A 27,910-nucleotide genomic window follows, 5' to 3' on the forward strand; every position below is an offset into this window, starting at 1 on the left:
ATGTGATTTTATAAATTACTAAAGCAGGTTTTTCCAGCTTTAACCGTCAGCTGTGTTATTAAAACTCTTTGTACTGCCCCTATTCTTCTTGTTTATATTGCCTTTACTTTTCTGTATCCTTCAGCTTTATTTTATGCATTGAAGCACTTTTCTCAGGGTCAACGTTTTATCAGCAGAGTTATTAACAGCACTGTCCAACAAACGTGTGCAGCACTACAAATTTGCTGTTCCCAAACAGAATCGGCCTTGATCATCTCTCAAAGGGTATATCTCAGCAGCAGCCTTGAATGTTTCCCTTCGTCTCTCTCACAAAAGGCAGAAAAGCTGAGCGGATATTTGTCAAAGAAGCTGAAAGAGGACACGGCGGCACAAAAGTTCCCAGAGACACATGTCACGACAAGTGGTATAAAACTGTCATTACAGTGATTTATTATAATGAACCATGAAAATAGCCAACCAGTGCAGTGTCTGTGAGTTTCTCCCCTCCACACAAACATACACTCACACACACAAATAATAAAAAAAAAAGACAAAGTTGAAGAGTCCAGAGAGGGAAAAAAAAAAAAAAAAAAATAATGCTACAGTCACAGAAACATTCAGCTTTGCCAAGAAGAGCGTTTGTATTTACAACCATATTTCAAAATGGGATGGGAGCGAATTGTACAAGCATAGAAAAGAAAAGAAGCGAATATTTACAACCTGTTCCTGGTGAAAGCTGGAGTAACCACCTATACATTAAATTACACTTTCTACAAATAACCATTGATATTCAAAAATAAACCGCTAACATCCTACCTGTGGGCGAGACCACTCTGCCTACCTCAGAAGGCTACGAGCACTCGTTATACGAAATCTCTCACGCACACTTTCCTCCTCTGGATGTCATACTAGGCAGCCATACTCCTTCACACCCTATAACACACACGCAAGCACACACACACACACGCTCACATACATACATACAAACACGCACGAGTGCAGCCTCCTGGGCCAGTGAGGCAGGCTCCCAGAAATGGGTCTTTTCTGAATCTGCAGCGGTGAACAGATATTTGTTGTTAGACAGAGGAATAAAAAAAATAATTGTGTTTTTTTTTCTCTATACAAAAAGCTTTCTCTTTGCTATAATGAGCCACTAGATTAAAACAAATAAAAATGGTGTAGAGAGCCGACAACAGACAAGAGAGAATAGGAAGTAAAAGGAATAACTGACAAAAGGAGAAGGAGGAGGAAGAGGAGGAGGAGGAAGAGGAGGAGGGGGGATATAGGCTGGAATGTCCATTGATTAACAAAGTGCGGGGTCTTACAACGGGAGTCCAAACAAGACACAGAACAGAGAGTTTCCCTCTCCATCACAGGAAGGATATATAAAAACAAAAGGAGGCCAGAGAGAGGGCTATGAGCACCGGGGGGATCGTCCATCTTCAATTTTATACAGTTTGTCTTGAAGATTATGTCACTGTCCTTTTTTCTAAAATTTTCTGTCCTTTTTTTTTTTTTTAAAAAGTACCCTTTTATCCCACAATCAGCTGTTTTTCCACTGGCCATGTGTTCAGGTACATAGAAAACATATCTACAGCTTATGGTACAGGCCCCTCTCTGGGCTGAGTTCTCAGGGGCTGACGGGGGCCGGCAGCAGAGAGGGCGGTCAGTGCCACCCTGTGCTCAGGTACCCCGAACTGTGGAAGGGTGTCGAGGATGCGGGGGCTCCACGAGTCCCAGTAGGCATCTGGGAGGCGGCGGCCTGAGCCTGGCCTTGCTGAGTCTGTTGGGGAGGAGGAGGGGGAGGTGGAGGCAGTCCGGTCTGCTGAAGGGGCGGTGGGTACGTGGATGGGGGCACTGAAGAGTTGGCGGCAGCACCCGGGTGAAGTAACGCCGGTTGAAAACCCCCTAAGTTCTGAAAGTGGTGGGGCTGCATCTGGGTGTTGGTTGAAGGGGCGGGGGGAGGTGGAGGAGGAGGCGGAGGAGGGGTGAGCGACAGCAGGGTGCTGCCAGAGGGGGGCTGCTGCTGTTGCTGGGGGGTTTGGCCCTGCGGAGGAGGAGGCGGAGGAGGGGCGCTTGTCAGCAGGAGCTGGTGCTGCTGGATGGGAGGAGGCTGCAGGTTGACGTGTAACAAGGTGGGCCCGGGCATCGGGTGTGGGGGTGGAGGAGGAGGCGGCGGTGGGGCAGCTGAGCTCTGATAGTGCACGCTGTGGGGAAGAGTCTGCATCATGGGTTGAGAACCTGGAGGGTAGGGAGGTGTAACGGCAGGTTTAAACCCAGGGAAAGGTCCAGCAGGTGAGGGGCTCTGACTGGGAAAATAGGCTGTCGAGGCTGGTGGCGCAGGTGGAGGAGGGGGAGGTGGAGGTGGAGCTCCCTGCGTGTTATACTGGGGGAAAGAGGGTGGGCCAGTCTGAGCCTGGGGCTGCGTTTGGTTTTGAGGCTGGGCAGAGAACAGCGCCCTCTGGCTGCGGTAGGGCGAACCCTGAGGCTGAGGCTTAGGGGAGTGGAGGAGAGAGGATCCGGGATAATGAACAGGAGAGGAGGGTAACGGGGCCGGGTGCAGCTTTGTGGGGGTCAGAGGGGCCGGCTTGGGGCCTGCAGGCTTGCTCGGTGGCTGGCTGGTTGGATTTGGCGTCCGAGGCTGTCCATCACCGTCTTCTTCCTTAGCTGGCCGAGAGGGAGGCTGGGCAGTGCTGAGAGGAGAAGGAGAGCCAGGCTGCGGGGGGAAAAGACACATAATACAACGTCACACACTCGCTCAAAACTCACTAAGATGACTCAAATCTCCATCAGGTGGGTAATGTTGACTTACTGCATGGGTTGGGGTCTTTTGAAGACTTGGAGACGGACAATCTCTCAGTGCAGGCGTATCGCCACCTTCTGTCTCACCATCTAGAACAAGAACAGAACAGTAGAGTATTGCTATTAATTAAAAAACATCATCTCACATGTGAAAAACACCCAGCATTGACTGAGAGACACCGTCACTACTCTCACCTGTATCTTTATCTTTGCTGAGCAGCAAAGCTCTGTGGTAGCTGCGTTCCCGGGCCTGCTCTACAGAAGTGGACGACGTCCTGAAGGGGAAAAATCAGTACCAGTATCAGTAGCTTATTCCCAGTAGGAACACATTAAGTAATCTATATACACAGGATATTCTACCATATACCAGACAAGTTAGTAAGAATACAGCATCATTTATGCATACATAAACAGACAAAAAACTAGCACTATTCATAAAGGATGCACATTGGTCTTATTTTGCCTTATTCCAGCTACAAGCTACAGAAATATCACCACTATGTATTTTTTTCAACAAAAGGAACTCACTGTAGTTTTGAGAAAACGTACCACTGCCCTTCTCCTCCTTCCTTCTCCCCTTTCTCTCCGGCGGTTTCTGTCTCCTCGTTTGTCTGGGGGTCTTTTACAGTGGTGGCGTTGGTGTTGCAGAGAGGTGTAGGAGCAGGGGGTATAGAGGGCTCACTGGTGGTCTCCAGGGCGACGGGGAAGGCGTCCACAGTCAAAGGTGGCACGGTGGAAACAGGAGAGCTGCACTCGGTCTTGGAGCCACTGCGACGAGCTTCGCGCTGTCGTTTCCTGTATTCTAGCAGGGAAACCTGAGAAGATGCAGGACCGTAATTTGATTTATGAACAAAAAAAAGCAAGTCTTATGTTACACCAGTAGAGGGCGGCATTTGGATGGTCAATGCATTTCTTTCTGACTTAAAGAGGAGAATATGTGACACAGAACACAAGCCTGGGGTATTATCTTCTTATCTTAATAACATGTTAATAACTACAGACCTACTGACTGCACATTAGCTTTTGTACTGTAATTATAATACATATGATCCATCTGCAAACTGACCTTTTTCTTTTGTGGGGGGTTCTGCGCTGACCCTCCCTCGCCGGTGCTGTCCCCGTTCAATGAGCGCGAGAAGCCGAGTGAACCTCCCTCCTCAGAGCAGGGGTAAAAGAGCTGCCCCTGGCCTTCACTGAAGGGGGGCTGAGAGCCAACCAATGACCCTGTCCCTGCTGTGGGCCCTGCTGCAGCTCCAGCTGCAGCTTCAGGCCTGAAGGGAGCTACCAAAGGCTCCAGAGTGTGTGAGGGGGTGAGGTCCCTTAAGTTCGAGTTGACTGGGGAGAAGTTCAGGCCAGCTGGTCCAGTCGGGCATCTCTCTGGGCTTTTTATCCAGCCGGGATAAGAGGAAGCACATGTTTCTGCAGAGGAGGAAGCCTCGCTACTACCTTCTACAATCCCACTGTCGGCCCTGTCCTCTCCACAGTCCACAGACTCAGCAGCTGGAGGCTGTGGACTCTCAGGAACCGACACCTTAGCTTCCGTCTGGAGTCCATCTGAACTGGGAGCCCTGACACAGGGAGAAGAGACCAACGACGGAGGGCGATCGGCCTAGGAAAAGAGAGAGGGGTCAAAAATCAGACGACTGCATGTCTTGTGTTGTGCAGATTTATTCTTATTTTGCAACTAAATTTCTCAAAATAAATACATCGGCTAGCTCATTTTCGAAATTAACACATATCATGAGACAGAGTACTATTCATCTCTGCTGAAGAATCGACCGTGGGAAATTCTAATGAAGTTGTTGGTCAATAATGCAATCCAAAATTCATTGAACTCCTAACCCCTGTGAAAAAAACGTCAATACACGCTGTCTTCCACTTACCTCTTGCACACTGGGTTTCCGGCTGACCTCTGGGGAGTTTTCCACTGATGATTCACTCTGTAAACAAGAACCGATTTCAACATTCTGATTTTTCTCATATAAACAACGTGCAGCCTTTGTGGCGTTTCAGTATCGGCGGCCTTACCTCCTGGGGGGTATTAAGTGTCTGTGTTGGGGTACTGGGCAAATGCTCCGTACTTGGCTCCTCAGTTCGGGGACGTGGCGGGGTAGCCAATAAGATGGGTGTTGCGGGTGCCTCCGATTGGTCTGCCCGGGTGGGCGTGGCACAAGGCGAGCCGTAGGGTGTCGAGCTCTCGGACATACAGGCATCTAACGGACTCAACCGCCGTTTTTTCAAAGGTGTCGGCAACTCTGAAAGGAATAAAAATTGTGTTTGCTTCAGTTGGGAATTTATCCAAACAATTTTCTCTCAGTGACCTTTGTGTGACTTAATCTAAGAAAAATGGTCTCGACATGTCAAAGCTTATTTGGATAGTTTTCATGAAAACATTCATTTTAAAATCAGTGGGTAAATAAACAATAACAGGAGCTGGTTCTAAATTACCTTATTTGTCTAATTCTGAAATTTCGAGTGGTTCGACAGTTTAACTGAAGAACCTCATGGTTCTCACACTGACATACCTGGTAGTGAGCAGGTGCCGTTGTAGGGTAGAGGGCTGTCAGAGTCTCCGTTAATAGAGGGGCTGAGAGGACCCTCACTGGGCATGAGGAGGCTCGGTCGTCTGGCTGGGCTGGTGGAGCCCTCCTCCTCTAGAGCCTGCTTCAACCATCGCTGTAGGAAAGAGCGGAGGTTTAGTGACTCAATAAAAAGGACACACAGCTGGTAGCTCTGTCGCTTGTGAGACACATTTCTTTCAACATGTTTGTCAGCTTTAAAGAAGGCCATTTCAAAAATAAGGACTGACTGACATGACTTTAAAACCGGCTAGATTATGCTCTTTGAGAAACATCAATGCCCCATCAAAGCTAAAGGGGAATATCAATATTTCTAAAGCAGAACATTGTACCTTCTTGCAGGAGCCAGTGGTTGGCGGCGTTTCAGGCAATTCTCTGGAACGCCGTCTCCCGGTGGGAACTCCAGGAGTGGTGGGGCTGCGGTTAGCCAGGAATGGGGACGAGAAGCGGACGTAGTGTTTGGGCGTGCTGTAAACCTGTGGCGAGCAGGCCATGCCTGGTAGGGCGTTAAGCTGGGTGGCGAGTACTTCGGGGTCACTGCTTATTCTCAGTGGCCTCTCTGGGGCTGGCTCTGGGGTTCGCACTGCACAACGGTCCTGCTGCTTCTCTCCCACCCACTCACTCACAAAGTGCTGTCAAAAAGAGTCCAGAAACAATATGATGTTTAGCAAAGATGTGCAAATCTGCACGTCTGAAAGTGGAGTTCTCAACAATGCAAAGTAAAATACACATTATATAAGACCAAAACAAAACATTCAAGTATTGAGATCTAACAAGCACATAATTGCTTACTTATGCTGAGGTTGTTGTTGCACAGGCAGAAGATAAAAATGCGAGTTTACCTTTTTAGTTTTGAAGCTCTTGCTCCCGGTGCGGTTTCTGTCAGGTGCAGGTGAGCTGCTGTGCGGGGGGCTGGTGTCCGGTGCTTGGGAAGAGATGAGCTCCGGCTCCGGTGCACTGGGCGTTTCTCCTTCAGGGGCTTCATTGGTCAGAGGCTCCACAGACTCAGCTGGAGAACCAGGGGGTAAGTCGGAACAGGTGCTGATGGTGCGAGCTCGCCGGCGCTGCTGGCCGATGTGCGTTCGGTTTCTAGAGAAACTTTTCCTGTTTCTCGAGCCTTTGACCTTGGCTGGCTTTAGTCCTGGCTCTTCTTTCACCTCTAGAAGTGGCTGCAAGAGAGACAGGAGAGTATTTATATTTAGTAAAACAATGCAATGCTAAACATGCCCTCACAAACATATCTGCATATTAGTCAAACATTTTGTCATTGATGGATAGACTGTTTCCAAATACTGATATACAAAAGTGACATCAATTCCTTCAAAATCGATAATATCAGATGAAAGAAACATCCTGTGGGAAAAGTTGTTGACATGGTCCTAACTTGTGCACTCTATAGCTCAGGTATTTATGTCAAAACAAGGGGGGTTTTGTCAGTCTCCGTGCTCTTACCTGCATGACAGATGGAGAATCAGCCGTCTCCGGTGTGGCTGGCGGCTCCTCCTTGATGTCACTGCGTCCTCCGACCTCCGACTTGATGCTACCAATTCGCTCCAGGGCCTGCTCCCTGCGTTTCTCTCTCTTCTCCATTCGGGCAAAGGCTTGCAGGATGGCCTCCATCTTCCTCTCCTCTCGTGTCTGCAGAGAGTAAGATGTGGGGTTGGAAGGAGGGATGACGGAGAGGAAAAGGGAGCAGAGGAATTAGTCCATGGAGTACTTATCTCCCACAGAGCACCAGAAGTAGCGATACAACGGGTTAATGTGTGCTACACAGCGAAAGCCGATCTAGCTGAATGCAGAGTGCCAAGTGCAGAGACAAGTGAAAATGTGACCCCTCATTTCAGAAACAAAAAGGACAGAAGGTCAGAGGGGACCAACAGGAAAAAAAAAATGCTGTCAGGATGTGTCAAAAGGTGACTGGGACATAAACCCTGACAAACCAGAAGGTTGTAGTACAGAATGTCTAATGTGTTCCTCTATACATATTTGTGCCACAAATCCAAAATAATATGGAAACCATGGCTACCTCCACCAAAAAAACAAAGAGCTCCACCTTCAGTTAGAAGAACACCCCTTTGAAAAGAGATTCATACCACGAAACATAATGAGACAACACATGTATTGCTGCATAGGCCAGGCTGAAGATTGGTGTCTGTAAAGACGAGACAGTTAGTACTCTTGTAAGTCAGTCACCTCTAAAAAAGATTGGGAGTGGGGAGGCTGGTAGATGGGTGGAGTGGGGTTGGCTATGTATGGGTCAAGTTTACCTCCTTGTGTTTCAGTCCCTTCCAGCTGGAAGCCGCCCCGACAGGGAGATGGGACTGCTCCACTGGGTTGGCCTGAATGTTCAATAAAGAGACAGCCCAGTTTAGAAGAGACATGTCCCCCCTAAACAAGGCTTCACAAACATTGGACAGGTCTAGACTTGTGACTCCCTGACTTTCTGATGCTATAAAATAGACCTATTTCAGATACTATAAACTTTGGAATGTCCTACTGTACAGTTAATGGGGCTTTTTTTTTAGGACACAACGTATCCGTAACGTATGTTCTCTAACATATTCTTAATGAAACCTGGCTTAGGATAGGGGTATTTTCTCAAAAAGCTGATCTGTCTGTGCAAAAAGCTGTCTTTGCAGTGCACACCTGCTACAACACCCTCAAGGGTTTCCGTCCTTATGATAACCCCTTTAAGTTTATATCACAATACAAGCTTCTCAACCGGTCACCTACCACCAAGCACAAAATGCCACTATAGTAAACAAAAATTTAAATGGCACAGGCAAACATTCAGTTAAGGGACATTATACAAAAAAAACTCAATCAGTAGGGGCTTTTTTTTTTGTTTAAGTAGGCAAGATATCATGCCAAAAACACACACACACACACACACACTGATGTCATCTCCCCCGCATCTTATCGCGGCATAGATTTACAAACACCCACATGCATCTACTACGCTTGTGATCGTCAATGTGTGAATGCACGCTTCTTTGCCCCAGCAGCAGAGCGCTCTCTTCTGGGCCACATTCCATAGAAGGCAGCCTATTGGATCTCCCAAAGTCAATATGGCCCTGGCAACAAGGCTCTACCCTCTGCAGCCCCTCCTCTCCCTCCCTCCCCCTTCAACTATCTATCCCTCTCTGGCCGATTAGCAGAACTGTATGTTGGCCAAAGATGAGTCAGCACTTTACACCTTGGGTCCACCGTGTGAAATGAAGCTGACTGCAGGGTAATTTCCAGAGTGTGTGTGCGCGTTTGTGTCGGTGTGTAGTTTACCATGCTGGCTTGTGTGTGTGTGTGTGTGTGTTTGATTCCATCTCTCAGGGACGTAAGAGAGTGGTTGAACCAGTAATTGGCCATTTCAAGCTCTTGGCCTCGGTGAAGGTGAGAGGAGAGCTACACTCAAAACTATAAAACACACACAAACACACTGGGGATACTTCCAGGATGTATGATGCTACGGTATACTGGTTTTGTTTCCACTGACAGGGGTACTGGAGGCCTTTACATTTTCTCATATGATGGAGAAAACAAAAAAGGCAAACAAATAAATGTCACTGCATAATAACAGGCAAGCAAAAAGCCTCCATACTGTGAGAGGGAAGAAGAGGAAAGTCAAAGCTAGAGGAGGGAGAAATTAAAACAAACAGGACTGAGCAAAACAGCAACAGGTGCATTGACAATGATTGGAGCGCTAGCGGTAGATGAGTGATGAAGAGGAGGGTAGTTTAATGGAAGAGAGGTAGAGGAAAGCTGCACCTATCCAAGCCACAACCCCCTTAGCAGACATATAGTCCACACCCAGAGCAACAGGGGACAGTTTGGTTTTTTTATTTTTCACTCTTTCTGCTGGGTGGCTGCATGGCAAAAAAAAAAAAAAAAGCTGTAGCCCCCTAGCTTGGCACACTTACCATCTTCCTCCTCCTCTCTGCAATCTGCTCCTCTGACTCCATCTCTACTTCATTGCTAACGGAGGTTTTGTCTTCTAGATCCTCATATAACTCAGGATCCTGTAAGAGGAGGGGAGAGGGCGGTATGGCGCTTTATCATGGCTGCTCATTCAGTCTGGCTACAGACTAGAGGGAGACAGGTAAGAGTGGAGGACAGGGAAGGTGAGGGAGAGAGGGAGGGGGAAGGGGGGAGTAACCTAAAAGTTACGGGGGTGGTGGGAGGGGGGGGGGGGGAGTCACTCTGATTGTTCTTTAGTGGTCAACCTGTGCACAAAACACACCTGCTCAGAACTTGATGGATCTGCACGTGCACTTCATAGTAACTGTTCCACTTTGGGCAAATTTCAAGCTGTACCGGCAACCTCTGATAGCTGACATACTGTGTCTTGGATGTGAGCATACAGTTGTCATAACGATGGCTTTTACATATTTTATCTCCTCTGTTTGGACATCTCATCTCACCTTTCTTCGTTGGAGCTGTTTCTGGACCTCTAAACCTGACTTCATACGGTCCCGCTGAAGTAGAAGCTATGTGACACACTGGCCTGCTTTCTAAAAGTTTATATACACTTTGCCACAAACAAGATTTCTCTGCTTTCAAACTGCTCAATGAACCCAATTTATAGTGATTTGGCTTGGTCAAGGCAGGTGAAAATTGCTATTCAGGAATAGACGACGACTAAGAAATCCTGTTCTAGTTAACGCATCCGAGAGAGAAGCCATTCTCTGACTCTGTTAAACCTGCACACCTGCACAAAAGACTAATACACTCCAACACAACTCTGCCAGACAAATGGCACAAAAGTGTCTTGTGCAATGACAGTAAAAATCTGAACTATGTCATCAAAATTGTCACTGGGGGGGGACAAAGGTGAATGCATAAAGGGATGATGGGAAAAAAGAGGGAACTAAAGAGGATGTAGAGTAACAAAGAAGGACTAACAATGGAAAAAAACATGCACAGAAATGACATTCAACTAACATCAAACAAAATGGCATGCATAGACCATAGAGATAAATGTTTATAAAAACAGAAATTGTGGAACAGTAGAAAACAAAGTCTAAACATATGAGCAGTATAGTGTTAAAGAAGGGTGAGACTGGGTGTTTTCAGTGTGATGTTCATAAACGTCTAATCTTGCCTGATTGTTTGAGATAGAGAGGCGAAGAGGAGAGAGTTTCCTCTGTTTGGCGTCGCCTACGCTCTTGCCCTTTCCCTCGCCATCCAAACCCATGTTCTGGTTCTGGCCCTGGTCGTCCCGGACTGTCTCTTTGTCCTTGCGACTCCCTCGGCGCCTGCCTCCAGAACCCAGGTTCTCTGTGGGCTCTAGGTTGTGCTTTAGCACCGGGCACTCCTGGTTCCCCTTCACACAGGCACAGTCCACCTTGTATTTACTACAAATGTTCACAGGAAGATAAAGAGAAACAAAGGAAGGGCATCAGAATTTGAAGCCTGAAGGTGAAATGATCTTGACCTGCTACGTGCCAAGTTTACGCCTTTCAACTCACCAGCTGCCATAGTCAAAATCAAAACCAATGGTGATCTCTGTGCCCTTGGTGATAGGCCTCAGTGAGTAGATATATAAATGCAGCATGCCATCCTCAATGACGTGCCGCACCTGTACGAGGTTAAGCAAAACATTAGTGAAAAGTATTGATCGATGAACACAGAAAATAACAACACTATAACTATTCATAAGAGCCACCTTTAACTGAATAAAAACAGGCAAGTTCATCGATTCATTCTGGATTTTTGGGATGTCTGCTTACTTCAGAATTAGGGGTACAGGAGCGACGGATGAAGCGTGCTTCATTGCCAAAGCTGCGGGCATCCACACACATCTCCAGTCCGTCAAATTTTGAGTAAAATAACACAAATGGGTATGGCCTAAAGAGGGAAACACATGCATGAGTGGTAATATTAACTCACATAAAAACATAATGTCATAAACTGCACACTGTAAATCAGAGTCATAAATGTCTTTATCTGTTTGAGCGGTTAAGCAAGTAACATTTTCAGTTTACATTGATATAACACAGAGGAACAAGGAAATGCTTACATCTGAGAATCTGCAGATTTCCAATATTCAAGCCAATATTCATTAGTAATTTTATTTTTTGATAAATCAAGTAATAGCGTCAGCAATACTTCTGAATATAGCTCTAACACATTTAACTAGTGAAGCAATCTGACCTCTTGAAGAAGTATCCGTTGGCCTCAAACTGCTGTCGAAGCATAAATTTGCCCCTGTACTCAATGATGAGGGAGTCTGGGGCCAAGTCTCGCACCGCCTTGAGGATCTTCTTGTTCTTCTGAACTTGACTCTGGAAGGGAGAGACAGAGACAAACATGAGCAACTATCCTGGACAGACACTGATTACAATACACTAAAACCCCAAAAGAAAAGAAACTAGCGCTGTAGACTGACTGCATGCTTGAGTATAAAAGGTTTTAGTTTATGTATGCATGTCCTGTTAACAAGATTTTTAAAGATAGGTTTGTAAATAGTATTTTATGACTTGACAGAACAGACTGTACAGGGTTGTACCTCCACAGGTGGTTTGAAAGAGGCTGGATGCGTGTTGTACGCTAGGCTCTTGCCGTCGCCTTGCTCTTTAACACGCAACAGGACCTGGACATCCTCGCTGTACTGATTGCTGCTGGCCTCCTCGTAACGCTCCATCCACGTCTTGATCTTGTTCTCCCACAGAGACGGGTTCTCTGTTGGCTCCTGTTCTGGAGCTGCACCCTGACAGACACAGTACAGTTGTTACATATGGCTCAAGTTTTGACAGGAGATCACTAACAGGACTGTAAACACAAGTTGTGTGTTGCTTCTGTGCGTTTACCTTTACTCTTGAGGATTTTCTGGACCCTTCTCGGAAGGCCTGCCAGAAAAGTAAAACAATTGAATCTTAAAAGTTCATTGAAATTCAAGTATTTAATGCATTATGTGCTTTGGCTGGTTTTATTATAAATTAATGACTGTAAGCTGACCTTTTTAGCTCGGGCAGAGGATGCTGGAGGGTCTTTATCACCGCTCTTTTTGCGTTTTTTGTCAGCCTGCTTATTCCCGAGGCGCCCCGTCGTGAGGGTGATGGTGGTAGGCGTGTGTTGGAAAGTAGAGTAGAGCTCTAACGGCACCTCATCTCCACTCTCTGTAGCACTGGTGTCCCCGTCTGATTAAGCAAACAAATACATATTAGTAAAAAGGAGGGAAAAAGGAAACATCACATGCCTGACATAAATCTATAGAAAGCTGCAGCTGCTGCAGGCAAAACAAAAGCTAGAATAATGGACAATGAGGTATGTTACAGCACAAATTAGAAAATGATAGTTTGCTACTTGTCCAGCAGGTGTCACTGTGTCCCAGGCTCGGGCTGAGCAAAATAATGCTGGCCTGCAGGGGGAGGAGGTTGCTGTGGCCTGAGACAGCCTACAACCTACTCCGATCGCTTACAAGCTGCCTATTTACTGCAGCGAGGAAGCCAGTAAAAGCAGAACTGAAAGATCTAACTGTGTTCTTTCAGAAAACGTGTAACACCTCATAACTGGCACTGGGGAATGCAGCTCTCAAAAAAACGCCAACATCCCCTCGGTATTTATCTAACTTTTTGTCAGTATACTGTAAATTTGATTTTCAAGGGTAAACTCAAACATTAGGTTTTAAAGCAATCTTTTTGAAGACGAGAGCTTATAAATCCCCTTGTGTAGTCTTACTTACCAGACAAACATTCTCTTTTCCGGGTCTGCAGCAGAATGGCCCTCTCTCTGTCCAGGTGTCGAGGTTGGCAGCGTTCACACAGGTAGGTCTCAGGAATGTTCTGCCTGTCAATGCCCATGCAGTCAATATGCTGCCAGGCACTATAAAAAAAAACATAGCAAAAGTTTTTTTAATATACTTTTACATCTCTGCTTGGAGTTTCAGTGTTAATGATAAGTTAGACAAAGTCTGAGTCATTAGCTAACTGGGATCATAAAGACGTTATCAGAAGATGTGGTTGAATGACTCAAAAAAAAAAGGGTCAGATACCACACTCGTCAAGACTTGTGACCACTTGTGCTAACTGAGCTCTAACCTGCACTTGTCACAGCAGATCATGTAGCCGTCATCGTGGGTGAAGCCACAGATGCAGCGGGTGATGTCAGCCCCGTAGCTGCCATCCTCCGAGGTGCTGAGCGTGGTGCCCCTGGATGCTTCGTCCTGGCCCCCTGGAACAAACAACCCCCCCTCTCCTTGTCGGATCAACATGGAGGGGGGAGGGGAGGCTGGTGGTGTAGGTGGGGGCCGAGCCCCATAGTTATGGTCCTGATGGAAGGATGGAAGATAGGGGTCATGTGGTGTAGGTGAATGACAGTTTTGTTTAGTGAGAACTCAGAAAGTAGTCTAGCTAGAGTCGCAATGTACTAGGAAATGTAAGACATGCATGTGAAACAAATTTGTAGTAGACATGACCAACTGACTGAGGACAGAATAGTGAATCCAAAGTATACGGAAATATCATTAACAGATTTTGAAGCCAGTCCATTACAGGTCAATGTTCTATTCGAGCCTAAATGAGAGCTGGTCATGGCGCACTCAATGATTAACAGAGAGGGAGGGCTCAAGGAATGTGGGTTATTTGTAAGAGAATGAGACAAAGACAAGTGTGTGTACTCACAGCGTAAGGCAGGCCAATGTAACTGTGGGAATGGTGAGAACTGCTGCTGTAGATCTGGTGTGGGTAGCTGGACTTTTCCACCACCACAGGGCTGGCCTCCACCGATTCTGGTCTGTTGGGCAGCAACACAAAAACGCAGAATACACGTTACTACACGTTATCACAGAGAGCCAGAGACACAAAGTGCATTGTTTCTTCAAGTGTAAGGAAGTGTGTGTGTGTGAGTCAGAAGCAGAGCAATTATTACTGGTGACAGAGAGGTAAAGTAGGAAGAGTATGGATACATGGTGTGGCTATGACAGTCACAATATCAGGGGGGCCAAGGGCAGAAGGCCACTGCACTTCCAGCAACAGTGTGCTGGCTGTCACATCACCTTAGTTGTACTACACAGAAATAAATGTCAGCATAAATGCCGTTTTAACCCTTGAACCCATATCTACAAGGCAGACAATCACCAGAAATGGGCTCTCTCTCATACAAACTCACACAAAACAACACACACATAATCATTTTTTCAAGCTTCTTCATACCAAACCAGTAAATCCACTTTCCCCAAGATCACAGTGCAGTTGAGGAGTGAGCCTGTTTGGCCGTTTGAGACCAACCCACCCTTATTATGACACGAGTAATCTATTCTACAGTTGCTGAGTGTGGCTGTGGTGGAAGAGGGAAGTGGAACAAGCAAAACCAGTGGCATGAGACAAGTTCGTTATGTATGAAGAGGGAAGAAAGGAAGGAGATAGGGAAATAATCGAAGAAACTGAGAGCTACAAGATAAGCAAGACGCATTTGAGATAAACTGAGAGAGCCGGGTTCTAGTTAAGGTGCGGTAGCTATTCATGTGATAGTTACGCATCCGAATGTGTTAAAAGGTTCAATCACGTGAAAACACATCACTTAATCCTGCTCTTTTCACAGGAGTCCTGTCTCGAAAAAATGCTCAAAAAGGTCAAAGACGCACAAAAACAATTTAGTGGTGTACACAACAGCTGATGATTTGTTTCCTTCGCTGCTCTCTCTATCTTTAAACGCTAAAAGAAATAAGTCCACTGCATGCCATCTGACTACATGAGGGCTACTGCCAGCAAGTTTCTGTGAACAAGGCAAAATACATGGAGAAAAGCTCACTAAGCATACTGGACAGTCTCTCAGGTATACTGAGCAAGATGGGTACAAAAGACTAAAAACACAATGGGGACCCTGAACAGGCCATGCAGCATTTCTGTCTATGTAACGCTGTTCTGTACACTGGGACTCCATAGCAAACATTTTTGAAGCCCACATTCAGGAAAAAGAAGTACAGTGAGATCAACCGGCCACATTAGGAGATATAGATAATACTTATTAGGTACCTGGAGCACATGTTCATAACATTAATGAACTTTTAAAAACGACACAAACATTTCTCCCTCTTTCCCTCCCCAACTCACACCCCCCCTTTTAAAAGCGAGCCTCAAGGTAAAGTGGCGATACGGTACCTGCGTGAGCCCTTCTCAGCCCTATTGCTCTTGTTGCACGCCGTAAGAGCACTGTGCAACACTTCCTGTGTGTATTGCCGCTCAAGTATTCACTGTCAAAGTGAAAACGTAAGTGCATGCATGAGGTCTGGAGGCGGATCCAGGGTTAAGGTGTGTGCGTTATGTGTGTGTGTACACACTACAGATTAACTGCCACAGATAGAAATCTCTAAACTTTCAAGGGTTAAAAAGGAGAAGGGAGAGTTAAAAAAAAAGAAAAAAAGACACACTTGAAAGTGAGCCGTGTGCTCACCAACTTTCTGCCATTAATGATTAACCAGACCAAAGTCTACATTTTATATTACAGGGATTTAAGATAAGGTTGAGGCATATATCATTCAGAGGCTCAAGGATGACATTTTTAATAGGTTCAAGAGAATTAATCATGATAGGACTTTGGCATTCTTTCAGTTTAACACATCAGTGGATCGATGTGAAAGGCAGAAACAGAGAGGACACGCAACACAGACACAGTGAAAGTCAAAGACAGGCGAGACAAAGGCAAACAAGTGTACCAGCTTGTTCAGTGGGAGGGAAGGAAGATGTTTAAATGTATGTGAGCATAGCTGGAGGGTTTGTATCATTCATGTCTCCACTCCTGGGAAGCGCAAAGGAGGGATTAGAGAGTCGGTGTACACATAAGTGGGAGGGTTGCAGATACACAGTCAGTCATGATCAGATGATGATCAGACGATGAGTGAGAGAAAGTAAAAGAGAGAGCAAAAAAGAAAATCTGGGGGAACGGATGATTCAATTAAAGTGGCAGCTAGGTTTGTACTATTTATAGCTCATAAATGTCAAGAGTATTTAACAAGGAACAGATGTCACTCAAAATGCAAACACCTGCTGAGAGAGGGTGAAGAGGCAGAGTGGACGAGCGTGGAGAACGGAGAGATCAACAGCAGGAGAGAAAAAGACCAGCACTGAACAGCCAGAGGCAACGCCTTCACTCCTGAAGAGCTCCCACTCGCTGCCATGGCAACACTACGTAGTCTGTCAGCGTGTGCGCGCACGCTGGGTATCTGTGTGTCACTGTGGACACACACACTGCATTAGCCAACAGCTGGTCACGCTGCTGCAGACTTCAGGGGGATGTGGAAAGGACATGACGCCGTTTCTCTGGTGAGTAGCCAGCCCCGCTGCCGGCTGGCGCACTCACAATACTCCAAGGAGCTGTGTGTGTATGTGTGTGTCCAGCTACGCTCTGTCCCTCTGGCCTGGACGAAACCTGCGCCAGCAGCATGTGGAAGCCCCCTTTCAGGCTTGTTATCTGCTTTTGAATAAATCTGCAGCAGGCGATCGGACGCAGAGCGCGGACGGACAAAGAGCGAGTGAGAGAGTCGAGGCAAGGGGCTTACGCCTACCCCCGGCAGCACAGCTCTGTGGAGAGGAGGGGAAAGGGGGGGTAGGGGGAGACGCGGTGGGACAGTTTAAGACGCCATATCTTTGTGAGGGCCACCTGTCACTCAGGCCAGTGACCATGGTAACAGGCCTTGCGCAGTGCAGAGGGGAGGGAGGGGAGCAAGGGGCAGATACCATGGCAACACAAGCTGTCACGGCAACAGCTCTGATGAAGGCAAAAGGGGAGGGCTCTCCCTCGTTTAAAGAGACAGGAGCCCCTACATAAGTTGATGACGTGTGTTATTCTTTAGTCATACGAGAACCTCTTGCTTCATTTATTTGACCAGAAAAAGCCACAGCAATGTCCTTGACAAGACTATAGGAAACAGAGAGGAGGGGCCATACGAGGCTTGTTGCCGTGGCTCCATGCACCATTTCTGCTTCACTGACTGAATGCAGCGTACACATGTGCAAACATCAAGCTACAGCACCAGAAAAGGATCACGGAAAATCACGTTTGAGTCTGAATGCCACACGAAGTTAGCGTTACAAACACAAACGACACACATACATCTACATTCAGAGCTTCCTGACAGTTTCACACAGGCAGATGTAGTTAAGAGCTGTACACGGGAGAATGTCTATGCGATGAGCAGTGGTTGAGTGCAAGTATAATCAATGGCAAGACTGAACTGTCCATTAGAGCAGACACTAATGCCACAGAGCCAATGGGTCCCTGCTTCCACGGACTGACTGCAAATTCTTTTCCCATTAACAGTAACTATGTATACGTGGGAGAGGAGATCTGTGTGGAAGGCTAGAAAGAGCTGAACCGAGTCATAGAGAAAAGGAAAAGATTACACTGACAGAGCTGCTTAAGTCATAATAGAGGGCATGTAGAGGCAGATACACAAGAGAAAGGGGGCAGGGGAATCATATTACATCAAATAAAGAGCGTCTGCGAGACAAGTGCAAGTGAATCACACCAGAGAGGAGTGAGAGATGATAACGGAGGCAGTGAGAAGGTGAACGGAGGATGAGGTGGAGGGAGATGAGAAAAGGAAAAAAAAAAAAAAAGCATGTAGAAAGAGTGAAACTGAGAATGAACTCTTGGTGAGGACGAATAAGAATGAATGAGGGGAGGAAATGAGGGGGCTTTAAAACAGTGCGAACAGTGAAGGCTTAGTGTTGTCTGCAAGTGTTACTCACTCTGAGCCCGCAGCCATGTCCAGGTATGAGGTGTCTGCTGTGTCCACCCCTACTGGGATGACTATGCTCATGACGTTCTCTGCTGATCAGTTCTTGTCCTACTGAGTCCAGAGAATGGGAGTCCAAAACACTGAGGCATGCCAGCCACAGCAGTCATTGCAGACATCTAAGTGCATCCACAAGGCCTGGACATACAGTTGGAGGAGAGAGGAAGAAGTAGAAGAAGACAATAGAGAGAAAAAAGGGGAACAAAGAAAATCAGTGAGTATTGTGTAGCAGCATCATCTGCTAGTCTCAAGTGATGATGATCAATTCAACAACATGTCATTTCTTTAATGCCAAGAAAAAACACTTGCAAGACTAGTGAACCTGAAATAACAAATCATAGTGAAAACATGGGTATTTCCAGTAAACGTTAATGCATGATTCATACTTTCAACAGTCTTTGTCAAGGAAGTGTTTGACAGGAATTTCCCCTCTGACAAAGCTCGTACACTGAGCTGAGGTATTGACTGGTGAAAAGCGCGAGAATACAATATTGTAAGGTGAAGCCTGAGCTGCTGCGAACTGCGCTAAAGCGACCTCTACACACACATACAAAGACACACATATATATACACACACACATACACACACACACTGTCTGCTAGGAATGCAGAAGGCTGCACTGTAAGAAAACCCCCACAAAGGGGAGCAAGAGAACACAGAGCAGTCAGCCGCCATGAAAGGAGGGAGGAAAACGCAACAACATACAGAGGCCATTTTTCCCCCTTCGACTGAAGAGGACCGCTCTATTCTAAGCACACTCTCACACACACATCCCAGTAAAAGACACACACACACAATCTTCAATACTGTAATTACAAGTCTGCATGTTTCAGTTATAGGAAAGCTTGCATTTGTATCATTGCTACTGTCACCATCTCTTGTAGAAAGATCAAGTCATCAATAATTGAGTTTGATTAGGTGTCAGGCAATGAATGTAGCCTTCCTTTGGTCCCAAGGTGGGGAGGCTTGCCAGACTAATAAATCATACACTGGCGATAGTATTGATGGGAATATTAAGGGAATATGTGTTTGTGTCTGATGTGAATCCAGGCGGGAGCATATGTGACAGTGTGGCTGCCCCTGATACAGAGAGCTCTGTTGATAAGCAGGATTAGTGGAAGGGACAGATGCCGAGACAAAATAGGCTGGAGGTCACACCTCCGCCTGCTCATGCACACTGGGGCCAAACAAACGCTCAGATCACAGCTCCGGGTGTAGATGGAGGAAAAAGGGGTTACAAAGCAGGGATGTGTCATGTATTGAATAGGGGAATACTTCACACACTTTGCAAGCAATAATGCACCATAACACCAAAACATGTCTCCGCATGCCCATCAGATACCCGCACTCTCTGGCCTAAGCACGTCCTCTGAAGCACTCGCACAAATAAAAACTCAAGAGCATGTCTACGCATGTCATCTCTCCAGGAAAGTTGTAATTCATTACCAGGTAGGTTGTCAACCCCGACCGCTCTGCTTCCGTCAAGGAACTCTCAGAGTTCTCAAGAAAGAAAGTTACAACACAACATCTGATGCCAAATATTTTACAATAGATAAAACAGCTATGAGAGGAATTCTAGGCAATGATTCACCCAAATGGATTATTAAGCCAGCGGGACCGGTGAGAGGCTGGCAGACGTGACAGCTGTCAGCTCCAGGCCTAATTAATAGGAGGAAGAAGACCCCTCTGTGTCTGTGTGTGTCAGCCAAGGCTACTGATGGGATCACCCCTGAAATTCTCTGATTCGGTGTGCAGTGACTGGGTTAAAAAGCACATCTACTTCACAGCCAGGGACATTTTATGATGGAAGCTGATGTAACCATAACACTTTCTTTCAACAAGGATAGGGCAGTTTGCCAAAAACACTGAAATGACAGACTACCCCCTTCCTTTGTATTATCTGAGAGGCCCAGTACGTTAAAGCACTGGTAAATAGCTTCCCTCCGAAGCAGCCTGTTTGTTCCCTCGTCCACTTGGTTTGTCTCCACTTCATCCAGGGAACCCTGCTGTCACTGAGGAATGCACACACAAGCTCATGTTCACACATATACCCCCCCCCTTACACAGGCCAAACAGACAGATAACCCCTCGCCCTGTCCTTTCAAACATTCCTCTATAAAAGGAGGTCCTGGGAGCAGTGTGCAAATGTACATGCACTCCGCTGCAGCCAGACACAGCCAAGACTGACAAAAGGCGGGTGGAAAAAAGAAAAACAAGTACAGTACAGCAGCATTCCTGACTAAATCTGAGCTGTGCTGTGACTGCCTCTGACTGCTCCTCCTACTTCCTCTAGAAGAGCTGTCCATCACCCTGGAGAAACGCAGCCAAAGAAAGGAAAAAAAAAAAAAAAAAAAAAAACACACCACCCCCCCTTCCTGTGCCCAGTCACCCCGCCCAGCCGGATTTCTCTCCCTCCTCTGTTCACTTCCTAAATAAACCTGAGACAGTAACGCAGAGCGGAGGGGAAGGGGAGTGTCGCAGACACAGTTCCCAATTACAGGGAGGCCGGGAAAGACCATTTAAAGCCACCTTTGGCCAAATCCACGGCTGTGATGGAAACACATAAGAGCGAGGGGTGGGGAAAATGGGGAACATGCACAGGGGAGGGTGAGTAGAAGAGGGACTAAGACCAAGAAAAACATGCAGCAAAAGTGGATAACAGTATAACTAGTCACAGGATGAAAGTGGTTTAGGTTTGCTGCGTGTCTCGTTTCTAAAACCTTGTATGCTTCTCTGAACAGATTTCCTTGCGCAGTAGGGAGCTTTAGAAATCCACAGCCCCTCCATTTCAGAGGGCAGTGGTGGGGGAGGTGTACATGGGGTCTGTCTGACAGTGACGCTACACAGCTTAGACCTGGGTGGACTCTGGGTGGCAGAGTGGAGCACATAGCGTAACCCAGTCTCTCCTTTCTCCTCCTTTCCTCCCTCAGTGAGGGCACACAGTCACGTCATTGTGTGGGGAATAACTATCCTTTTAAGACAGAACCGCACTGAAGTCAGTGAGGGAAAACCCACACCATCACACTTAAACCATGCCGCTACCAACAACAGCTTCCCTCTCTCCTCAGTTTATTACCACTGCTCTATGTGTAACAGTGTTTTCATTCTTGTTTTCGCAGCCAAGTCTCGGCAGATTATGTTTTTCGATAAGTAGGAGGAGCAAGAGAAAAACGAGGGATTCCGACTGAATCCCACAGCCCCCTTGCCAACCTGATGTGCCTTCATGCCATCCTCGTAGCTGGCTGCAATGACTCAGCTCATAAACAAACGCATAAAACAAACTCATACAAATGCATTCATATACACAGGAAGTATGACCCAGATGGAATGTAGGCCCGGTCCTCTTTTTCACAGTGCCAACAGAGGGACACATTGCATCTGCCTTGTCCTTCATAAATCAGTGTGCCCATGGCTGCCAGCGCTGCCTCTCTACTCAAGCACTGAAGGTGAAGTCATACATCAATACAGCGGGGGATATGGATAGAGCGTCCACACAAGCAATTTTTTGTGGCCACAATAGGAACTGAGTTGTTGAGAGTGCAAACCAATACCCTCATCTGACTGTAAAGACCAGTCCACTTAGGAGTCAGATGATGAGGAGGATGAGGAAGACAGTGATGTTGCAGCGTCTGTGTCCCCTACCTAGCAACTAGTAAACAATAAAGGCTGAGGGCCAGCAGTGCAGCAGACTGATGGAGAAACAAATTAGGAAAATACAGATGGTCTCTAGGGCTATATTACATGCTCATTTCAAAGTGGATATACAGTTCTCACTCAAAAGGCTGTTGCAACAGGGTTTGTACCTGCTACATTATTTAAAAATAGTGTGATGTGATAAGACGCAGGAAACTCAAATATGAAATTCAAAACAATGTCCTATGTGCTCAGTTCAAACAGCCAGGGAGTGAGAGAGTTAAAAGTCAGTAGGAACAGGGTCTGGCAGCAAAGCTGGGGCAGCCCTCCTGTAGTCTGAGTAATGTCTCTTCAGGAGAACCCCTGGGGCACAATCCCTCCATCTCCCTCTCGCTCCTGCTTGCAGAGTATCACAGCCAGGCTGTGTGCAGTCAAGGATGAGTTCCTTTGAACATTTGTAAATTAAACAGGTACAACATATAACATCGAACTAACCAATTCACATCGAGCTACATCTTTATCTGTGTGACTTGTGAAGGCTAATGTCTTGGAGACCTATCCTGATTATTAGAGAGTGACAAGCAGGCACATATGCAGCTGGTGGACAGAGAATGAACGCAATGTGCAGCTAACTAAAATGTGAGCCATGCATGTGCATGTGCAGAAATAGGGAGAGGCTACTCAGCATCTACAGGGCAAAAGAACAGTAGGAGCCACTCGGGTCTCATTACAGCAGTGTTTGATGATCAATTTCACGCCTGGACCGCAGTGCCGTTACATCACCAACATTGATGCCACAGCCCCTCTTTATTCGGGCCATCCTGCCTTGTGTGACTGCCCATGAATGCTATTGTAACACAGGGACAGCAACAGGAAGGAGGTTAGGGAGGTGTAGCAGGGCTGCAGCTACAGCAACCAAAGCCCTGCAGCCACCTGTCGGGGAGGCAGCTTGCTAGTTTAAAGAGGGATCTGTTACAGCCCAGCTAGCAGCACAAAAACAGGTCACCTGAGCCCTGCCTTCTCCTCCCAGCTGGGAGCCACGTGACCACGTTGGACCCCAGAGCCAAGCAGCTTTGTCTCTAGGTCTCTCTGGGTCTGGGTACCACACAAGTTAGATCACTGGAGACCAGGCCACATCCACACAGCTTAGCCCCACATGATGAGGAGTGTATCTATGGGGACACACAGTTTACCTGCACAGAGGTGCTACTGTTTCAGGCTTAAGTTTATTGCCTGGAGACGGTGAACAGCACAAAAACAAGAGGTCTTCCATACATAAGAGAGTAAAAGAGAAAGCTCGTGAGTCTGTGGCCCTCATCTGCCCTATCAATAAGTCAATACACCAATAGACATCCTGTGCACTTGCTTGACTTCTCTCTCTTTCTCTCTCTCTCCGCTGAGTGCACTGAAAAATTAAGTAAGTTTGCAGTCAGCTTGTGGCTTCTTTATTATGTGTGTTGTGTAAAAGTCTGTCGAGGGGTTAGGGTGAGAGGAAAGGTGTGTCATCTGAGACTGCTGTGACTCCCTGCCACCTGCCAGAGTGCTCTGTCCCTATGGCAGAGGGGGAGTGGTAGCTCATCTCCCATCACAATCTTTGTCAACATAGCCAGCAAGCAAGCAAACACACACTTACCTACACAAGACAACCAGACACACATACAGCTAGTCAGGTATTTAAAAAGGTGCAAGTATCAGCACAGAGGCCTTTGCTCCTTTACAAGGAAGGACTAGTAGATAGCTGGGGATTTTGTGTATTATATAGCAGCGTCTGATTAGGCACATCAGGGCCCCTAACTCGTCTAGTGGTAATAACCCATCCACAGAAGAAGACAAACCTTTACCACTTGGCTGTTATGTAAGCCACATTCACAGGCAACTGTTCTTTGCAAAAAGTTACTGACAAACACACCATCCCTGGCAATAGACAGAAGCTGTACAGACCATTCTGGCGTCTCCGGCCTCGGTGATGTTTAGGACATGAATAATGATGCCGTGTGTTGAAACTGATCCTCTCTCACTTGCCTGTTTTACAGTGGATAGTTGCAAGCGTTTGGAGGCTTGTGTCATGCATTATTCCTGCTTATGACAGTGATGATTATGATGCTTCAGCCAAACAAGCACCTTTGTTTAACAGATCCATCAGTCTAATACTGACAGTCAACACAGACTGTTGACAACAATACATCCTCATATAACAGCAGCACAGCTGCACTCATGTTAATCACATTTATGTAATTTTATAGTTTCAACTATAATGTAATCCTTAAATGGGGGGAAACTCAGTGTACACACCTAATGCCTTAATGTGCTTCTGCAGCTTTTGAAAAATGTCTTCTCTTCACTCAGCTGACATCAAAATTGTCAGTACAATAAAATGTGTAAAAAAAAAAAAAAAGCTTCTTGGCAACAGTCATGAACAAGCATTTGAGCTGAACAACGTGCCAAAGTTTGTCCTACAGTCTGACGTAGAGGGAAGACAGCTGTGCCACACCATCTCGGGAGTTTGCGAAAGCCCACGGGCTTGAAAACACTATCCTGGAAACTAGCGTTGATTTGGTTACCGTCACAGTTTCATTTTTATCATGTTAATATTTGATGATACATGGCTTAAAATGCAGCCGTATGGAAGCAGTGACAAACTGTCTCAACCGAAAATGAGAAAAAGAGGCCACAAAGGGCACATTCATCGTCTACAACATCAATTAACATTAAACTTTAAACACACTATTATATATGATTGTGCTGAACCAACTGTCTTAAATAATTTGTAATCAATTGAATGTCAACTGTCAAGCCATTGGCACCTGAATTTGAATGTTTTTCTGACACTAATGTACTTAAACTGTGTGCTTTGTAACCCACATTATGCTTAAAAATAAAAATCAGATCAAAACACTGACTGATACATCTGTTAATTTATGACTTTATTGAAATAAATGTGCCATGAAATTAAAGTGCATCCAATTTCTGTCTTTTAACTTGCAAGCATCAAATTCTCCTTCTTATCTGACATTGAAATTAAAATGACTAATTGGTACACATTATAACTAACCAACTAGTATGCTCCAATTCTATCACACTAGAGGGGATACACCGAAAATAGAAAAGAGGAAATGCAAACTATGGGTGTGAGGGACAAACTACATAATGTTAACTTAATGAAAATTATTTCAGGGAGGTGATATGTGGCAAAGGAGCGGGTCTGCAATAGATTTATTTTGACACAAGGATTGTGTTTGTGTATCTTTATGAAACTTATTTTTTTTAAAAAAGAAAAGAATTATTAGCATTTTCTTTATAGTATTCTGAAAATGCTAAACCTCGTGTCCCAGCATTCAACATTACAACACGAAACACAAGAATAGCATAAGCCGTGACGCATGTTACAGGGCTACTATGTTATTCGTTTTGGGAATAGACACAACAGCATCATTGATTGTTAACTATGAAAAGCTAAAAAAGCGCAGTGCAAACGAGGCATGATCTTAATCGTTTGACGTTATTGTTATGTCTAAACCTGAACTAAAAAAATTTTAAAAAATACTGTGTTGTGTAGTTGCTTCCCAGTGAGTATGTCGGCGCTGCAGTCAGTCCTGCCGATAGGGGTGTGGAGGGTACAACGTTGCTATTATGTTACCACAACACCCTGGTGCTGTCGCCATTTTCATAGCGCTTTTCTCAGGACGGCGAGACAATCGTGTAGCCAGGGGAGCCTCGCCATGGGAAGAAAATCCCCAAGAATGCATTCAATCGCCTCTTTCATACACTCTACCTTAAGTATCACTCTGTCGGTACAGTCTCTGTGTTGTTACCATTAAGGTTTTTTTGTGAAGTCGTCGAAAGCAAAGCCAGTAAGCTAATCTGCTAGCAATTATGGCCAGCAATGGCCTCTCGGAGTGTAGCAGGCTAGTTAATGTTAATGGCATTTGGAGTAGCGACACAATCGAAGCACGAAGCGTCTTAAATGTGACTTTTTTACGGTTCACCAGTAAGGGAAAGCAGCAATGTAAACACAGGAATACCCGCTGATATTTTTTTTAAATTCTGGGCCGTAAATTAAGCCCAAAACACCGAGTAAAAATAACCCGCAAAGCTAGCGGTAACCAACGGGAGCTAACGGCATAATGCGTAGTGGGTTAAAGTTAGCAAAGTGAGCTAGCACCGACACGAAAAGAAGTGGATTAATACTTGGCTCGTCACAGACAGGAAAGAGCGACAACATCAGCGTCGAGAGATAACTGCTCGGGGGCAAGCCAAAGCCGATTGTACATTCATACGGTAACGTGTTTCAGGCTGGGTAAAACCACTAAAAGTGCGACAGTGTAGTTCAGCATGGCTAGGGTTGCCAATTGAGATGGAGTTACAAATTGTATGACTGGGGCGAGATGCCCAAATGCAACATCCCCTCCCCCACGCTTGCAGCATTTAACCCAATACACCCTGAATCTAAATAAAGTAATCGCGAAAGGTACTTTTTTTTTTAAAAAGAAAAGTCAATTACAACAAAATAGCAGCGGCCAGGTTCCTCTGTTGACATTGGATTTATTCTTGATTACATCCTGTCATAACTGCTATTCAGAAGAAAAAAAATCCTAGTAGCCTGTGAGATCACTGCGCAATGTTGCCAGGCATTTAAGGTATTTTAACAGCTGGTCTTGCTTTGAGTTGAACTTAACAGACTAAACATCTTCTTACATTTGTTTACATGCCTGTAAAAGCTCATTGTTCTGTGGCTTTGTATGAAATGTCGCTGAACGGAAATAATGTCCCGTGCTCAGGGTGAACAGGATGGGGAGCCACCACGTCTAATTCAAGTTTGTAACTAACTAACTAAATTTGCTGTTGTGTTTTGTGACACTGTGTTATGGCAAACACTGTATTCAAGTATAACAAGAAAGGACCCCCAAAAATCTGGCGCGTTTGCTGACAGCTGTAGCTGAAAGGGCTCTTTTAGTGATTGTACAGTAAAAGTAAATGGTTGGAAATAAAGCGGGCAACGTTATATTAGGAGGTCACAGTATTTATACACAAAAACGGATGAAACCGTGCGCAATATGGCCCGCAGTGTCACTGTGTCAAACTAAACCTCCAGTGAGTCCCCCTCTGGCTCTATTTATATTAAGTCAACCTGCAAATAATATATTGTTAATGGCAAGTTCACTGCTGGTTATATTAGCGTTGACTGTTGTTGAGAAGACGTTAAGCTATGGGGCAGACATTAATCTAATTGCAGCGTTTTCGTCACCCACAACGGTCAATGTGTACTGTAATTAGCGTTGAGGCTACTCTTAACTACGTGGCAAACACTTTTATATCGATCACTGCGGTGTGTAAATAATATTAACCCGATAACTTTGTATGAGAAACGGAAAAGTCAAGAAGCTCTGTTCGGTCTGTGTCAAGCTAATTTGAGCTAATAGCATGCGCTAGCTAGCAAGTGGCCAACTTGACACTCACATTGGAAACTTACGTCATCTGGTTAGCTGTTTTCTTTAGTTAATATGAACAAAAAAGGACTTAGCACCCACAGACCCTGAACTAACGGTGTTGATCAGCTAGCAAGCAAGCTAAACTCAGCTGATAGTATAACTACGTTAGCCAGCATCAGCATGATGTGCCTAGCCAGCTAAGTAAAGCCAACAATAGCCTTCCAGGTCGGATTTGTGCTCACCTTCACAACAACCACTTTAATGCAGTTTTACTCACCGTTTTATGTCCACTCTGGAGGATCTGAATAGCGAATAAGGGGACCTGGGTGAGACCCCCGTCGCTTTCCACACAGCTTCCACAACCAAAACAATACTTCTGTCCACACACTGCGGATCACTAGCAACGCTTTAAAATGTTTGGTTTTCTATGTGTACTTTAAATAGTCCTTTCCTGTCAAAAATCCCTTGCTTCTTGTTCTACGCAGGGAGCCAAATTTTGACTAGGAATTACTTGGAAACCGTTAAAACAGTGCCCTAGTCAACGGCGACTTTTAGAAATTAGATCCCCTCAAAACCAGTCTCTTCTCCCTTTGCAAAAATGGCGGCCCTGCCAGGACTGCCGAGACTCCGCCTCCCCCACGAGCCCCCCCTCCCTCCCCATCACTAGCCCGAGCCCCGCCCCCACACACTGCGGGGCTACCCTGCCCGTTTCACAGGGGCGGCGTGCCCGTGATTCATGCTCGTTCACGAGTGTGAT

The 27,910-nt window shown here is 45.9% G+C and overlaps 1 protein-coding gene across 6 annotated transcripts; it reads right to left on the reverse strand.

The window, feature by feature from the left end:
- Nucleotides 1-406: 406 nt before the first annotated feature.
- On the reverse strand, nt 407-27,771 carry kmt2e (lysine (K)-specific methyltransferase 2E). 6 transcript variants are annotated; one of them, XM_042403599.1, is made up of 25 exons: nt 27,431-27,771; nt 18,044-18,228; nt 13,976-14,087; nt 13,394-13,623; nt 13,039-13,178; nt 12,312-12,493; nt 12,164-12,202; nt 11,863-12,063; nt 11,508-11,638; nt 11,084-11,201; nt 10,823-10,932; nt 10,456-10,708; nt 9,275-9,373; nt 7,628-7,699; nt 6,813-6,998; nt 6,203-6,529; nt 5,693-5,992; nt 5,307-5,457; nt 4,810-5,036; nt 4,665-4,721; nt 3,848-4,390; nt 3,331-3,596; nt 2,977-3,056; nt 2,792-2,871; nt 407-2,695 (listed from the first exon to the last, which is right to left on the reverse strand). In XM_042403599.1, exons 2-25 carry the CDS (start codon nt 18,112-18,114, stop codon nt 1,646-1,648), a joined length of 5,025 nt encoding a protein of 1,674 aa, XP_042259533.1. In that variant the 5' UTR covers nt 18,115-18,228; nt 27,431-27,771; the 3' UTR covers nt 407-1,645. The 6 variants fall into 6 exon arrangements, with proteins under 6 accessions (XP_042259533.1, XP_042259531.1, XP_042259532.1 ...); XM_042403597.1 differs by having other exon boundaries at nt 3,310-3,596; XM_042403598.1 differs by lacking the exon at nt 27,431-27,771 and adding an exon at nt 24,017-24,229 and having other exon boundaries at nt 3,310-3,596.
- Nucleotides 27,772-27,910: the final 139 nt, after the last annotated feature.

This window comes from Thunnus maccoyii, chromosome 23, assembly GCF_910596095.1.
Source record: "Thunnus maccoyii chromosome 23, fThuMac1.1, whole genome shotgun sequence".
In the NCBI taxonomy this organism is placed as follows: Eukaryota; Metazoa; Chordata; class Actinopteri; order Scombriformes; family Scombridae; genus Thunnus; species Thunnus maccoyii.

What these genes read in the sequence shown, in the direction of transcription:
- kmt2e (XM_042403597.1), bottom strand. Translation starts at nt 18,114, where the DNA reads ATGAGCATAGTCATCCCAGTAGGGGTGGACACAGCAGACACCTCATAC. An exon ending in GACATGGCTGCGGGCTCAGA is followed by an intron (nt 14,088 to 18,043) that starts GTGAGTAACACT and finishes GCTGCCCAACAG; the next exon opens with ACCAGAATCGGTGGAGGCCA. An exon ending in CCACTGGCTCCTGCAAGAAG is followed by an intron (nt 5,458 to 5,692) that starts GTACAATGTTCT and finishes TCTTTCCTACAG; the next exon opens with CGATGGTTGAAGCAGGCTCT.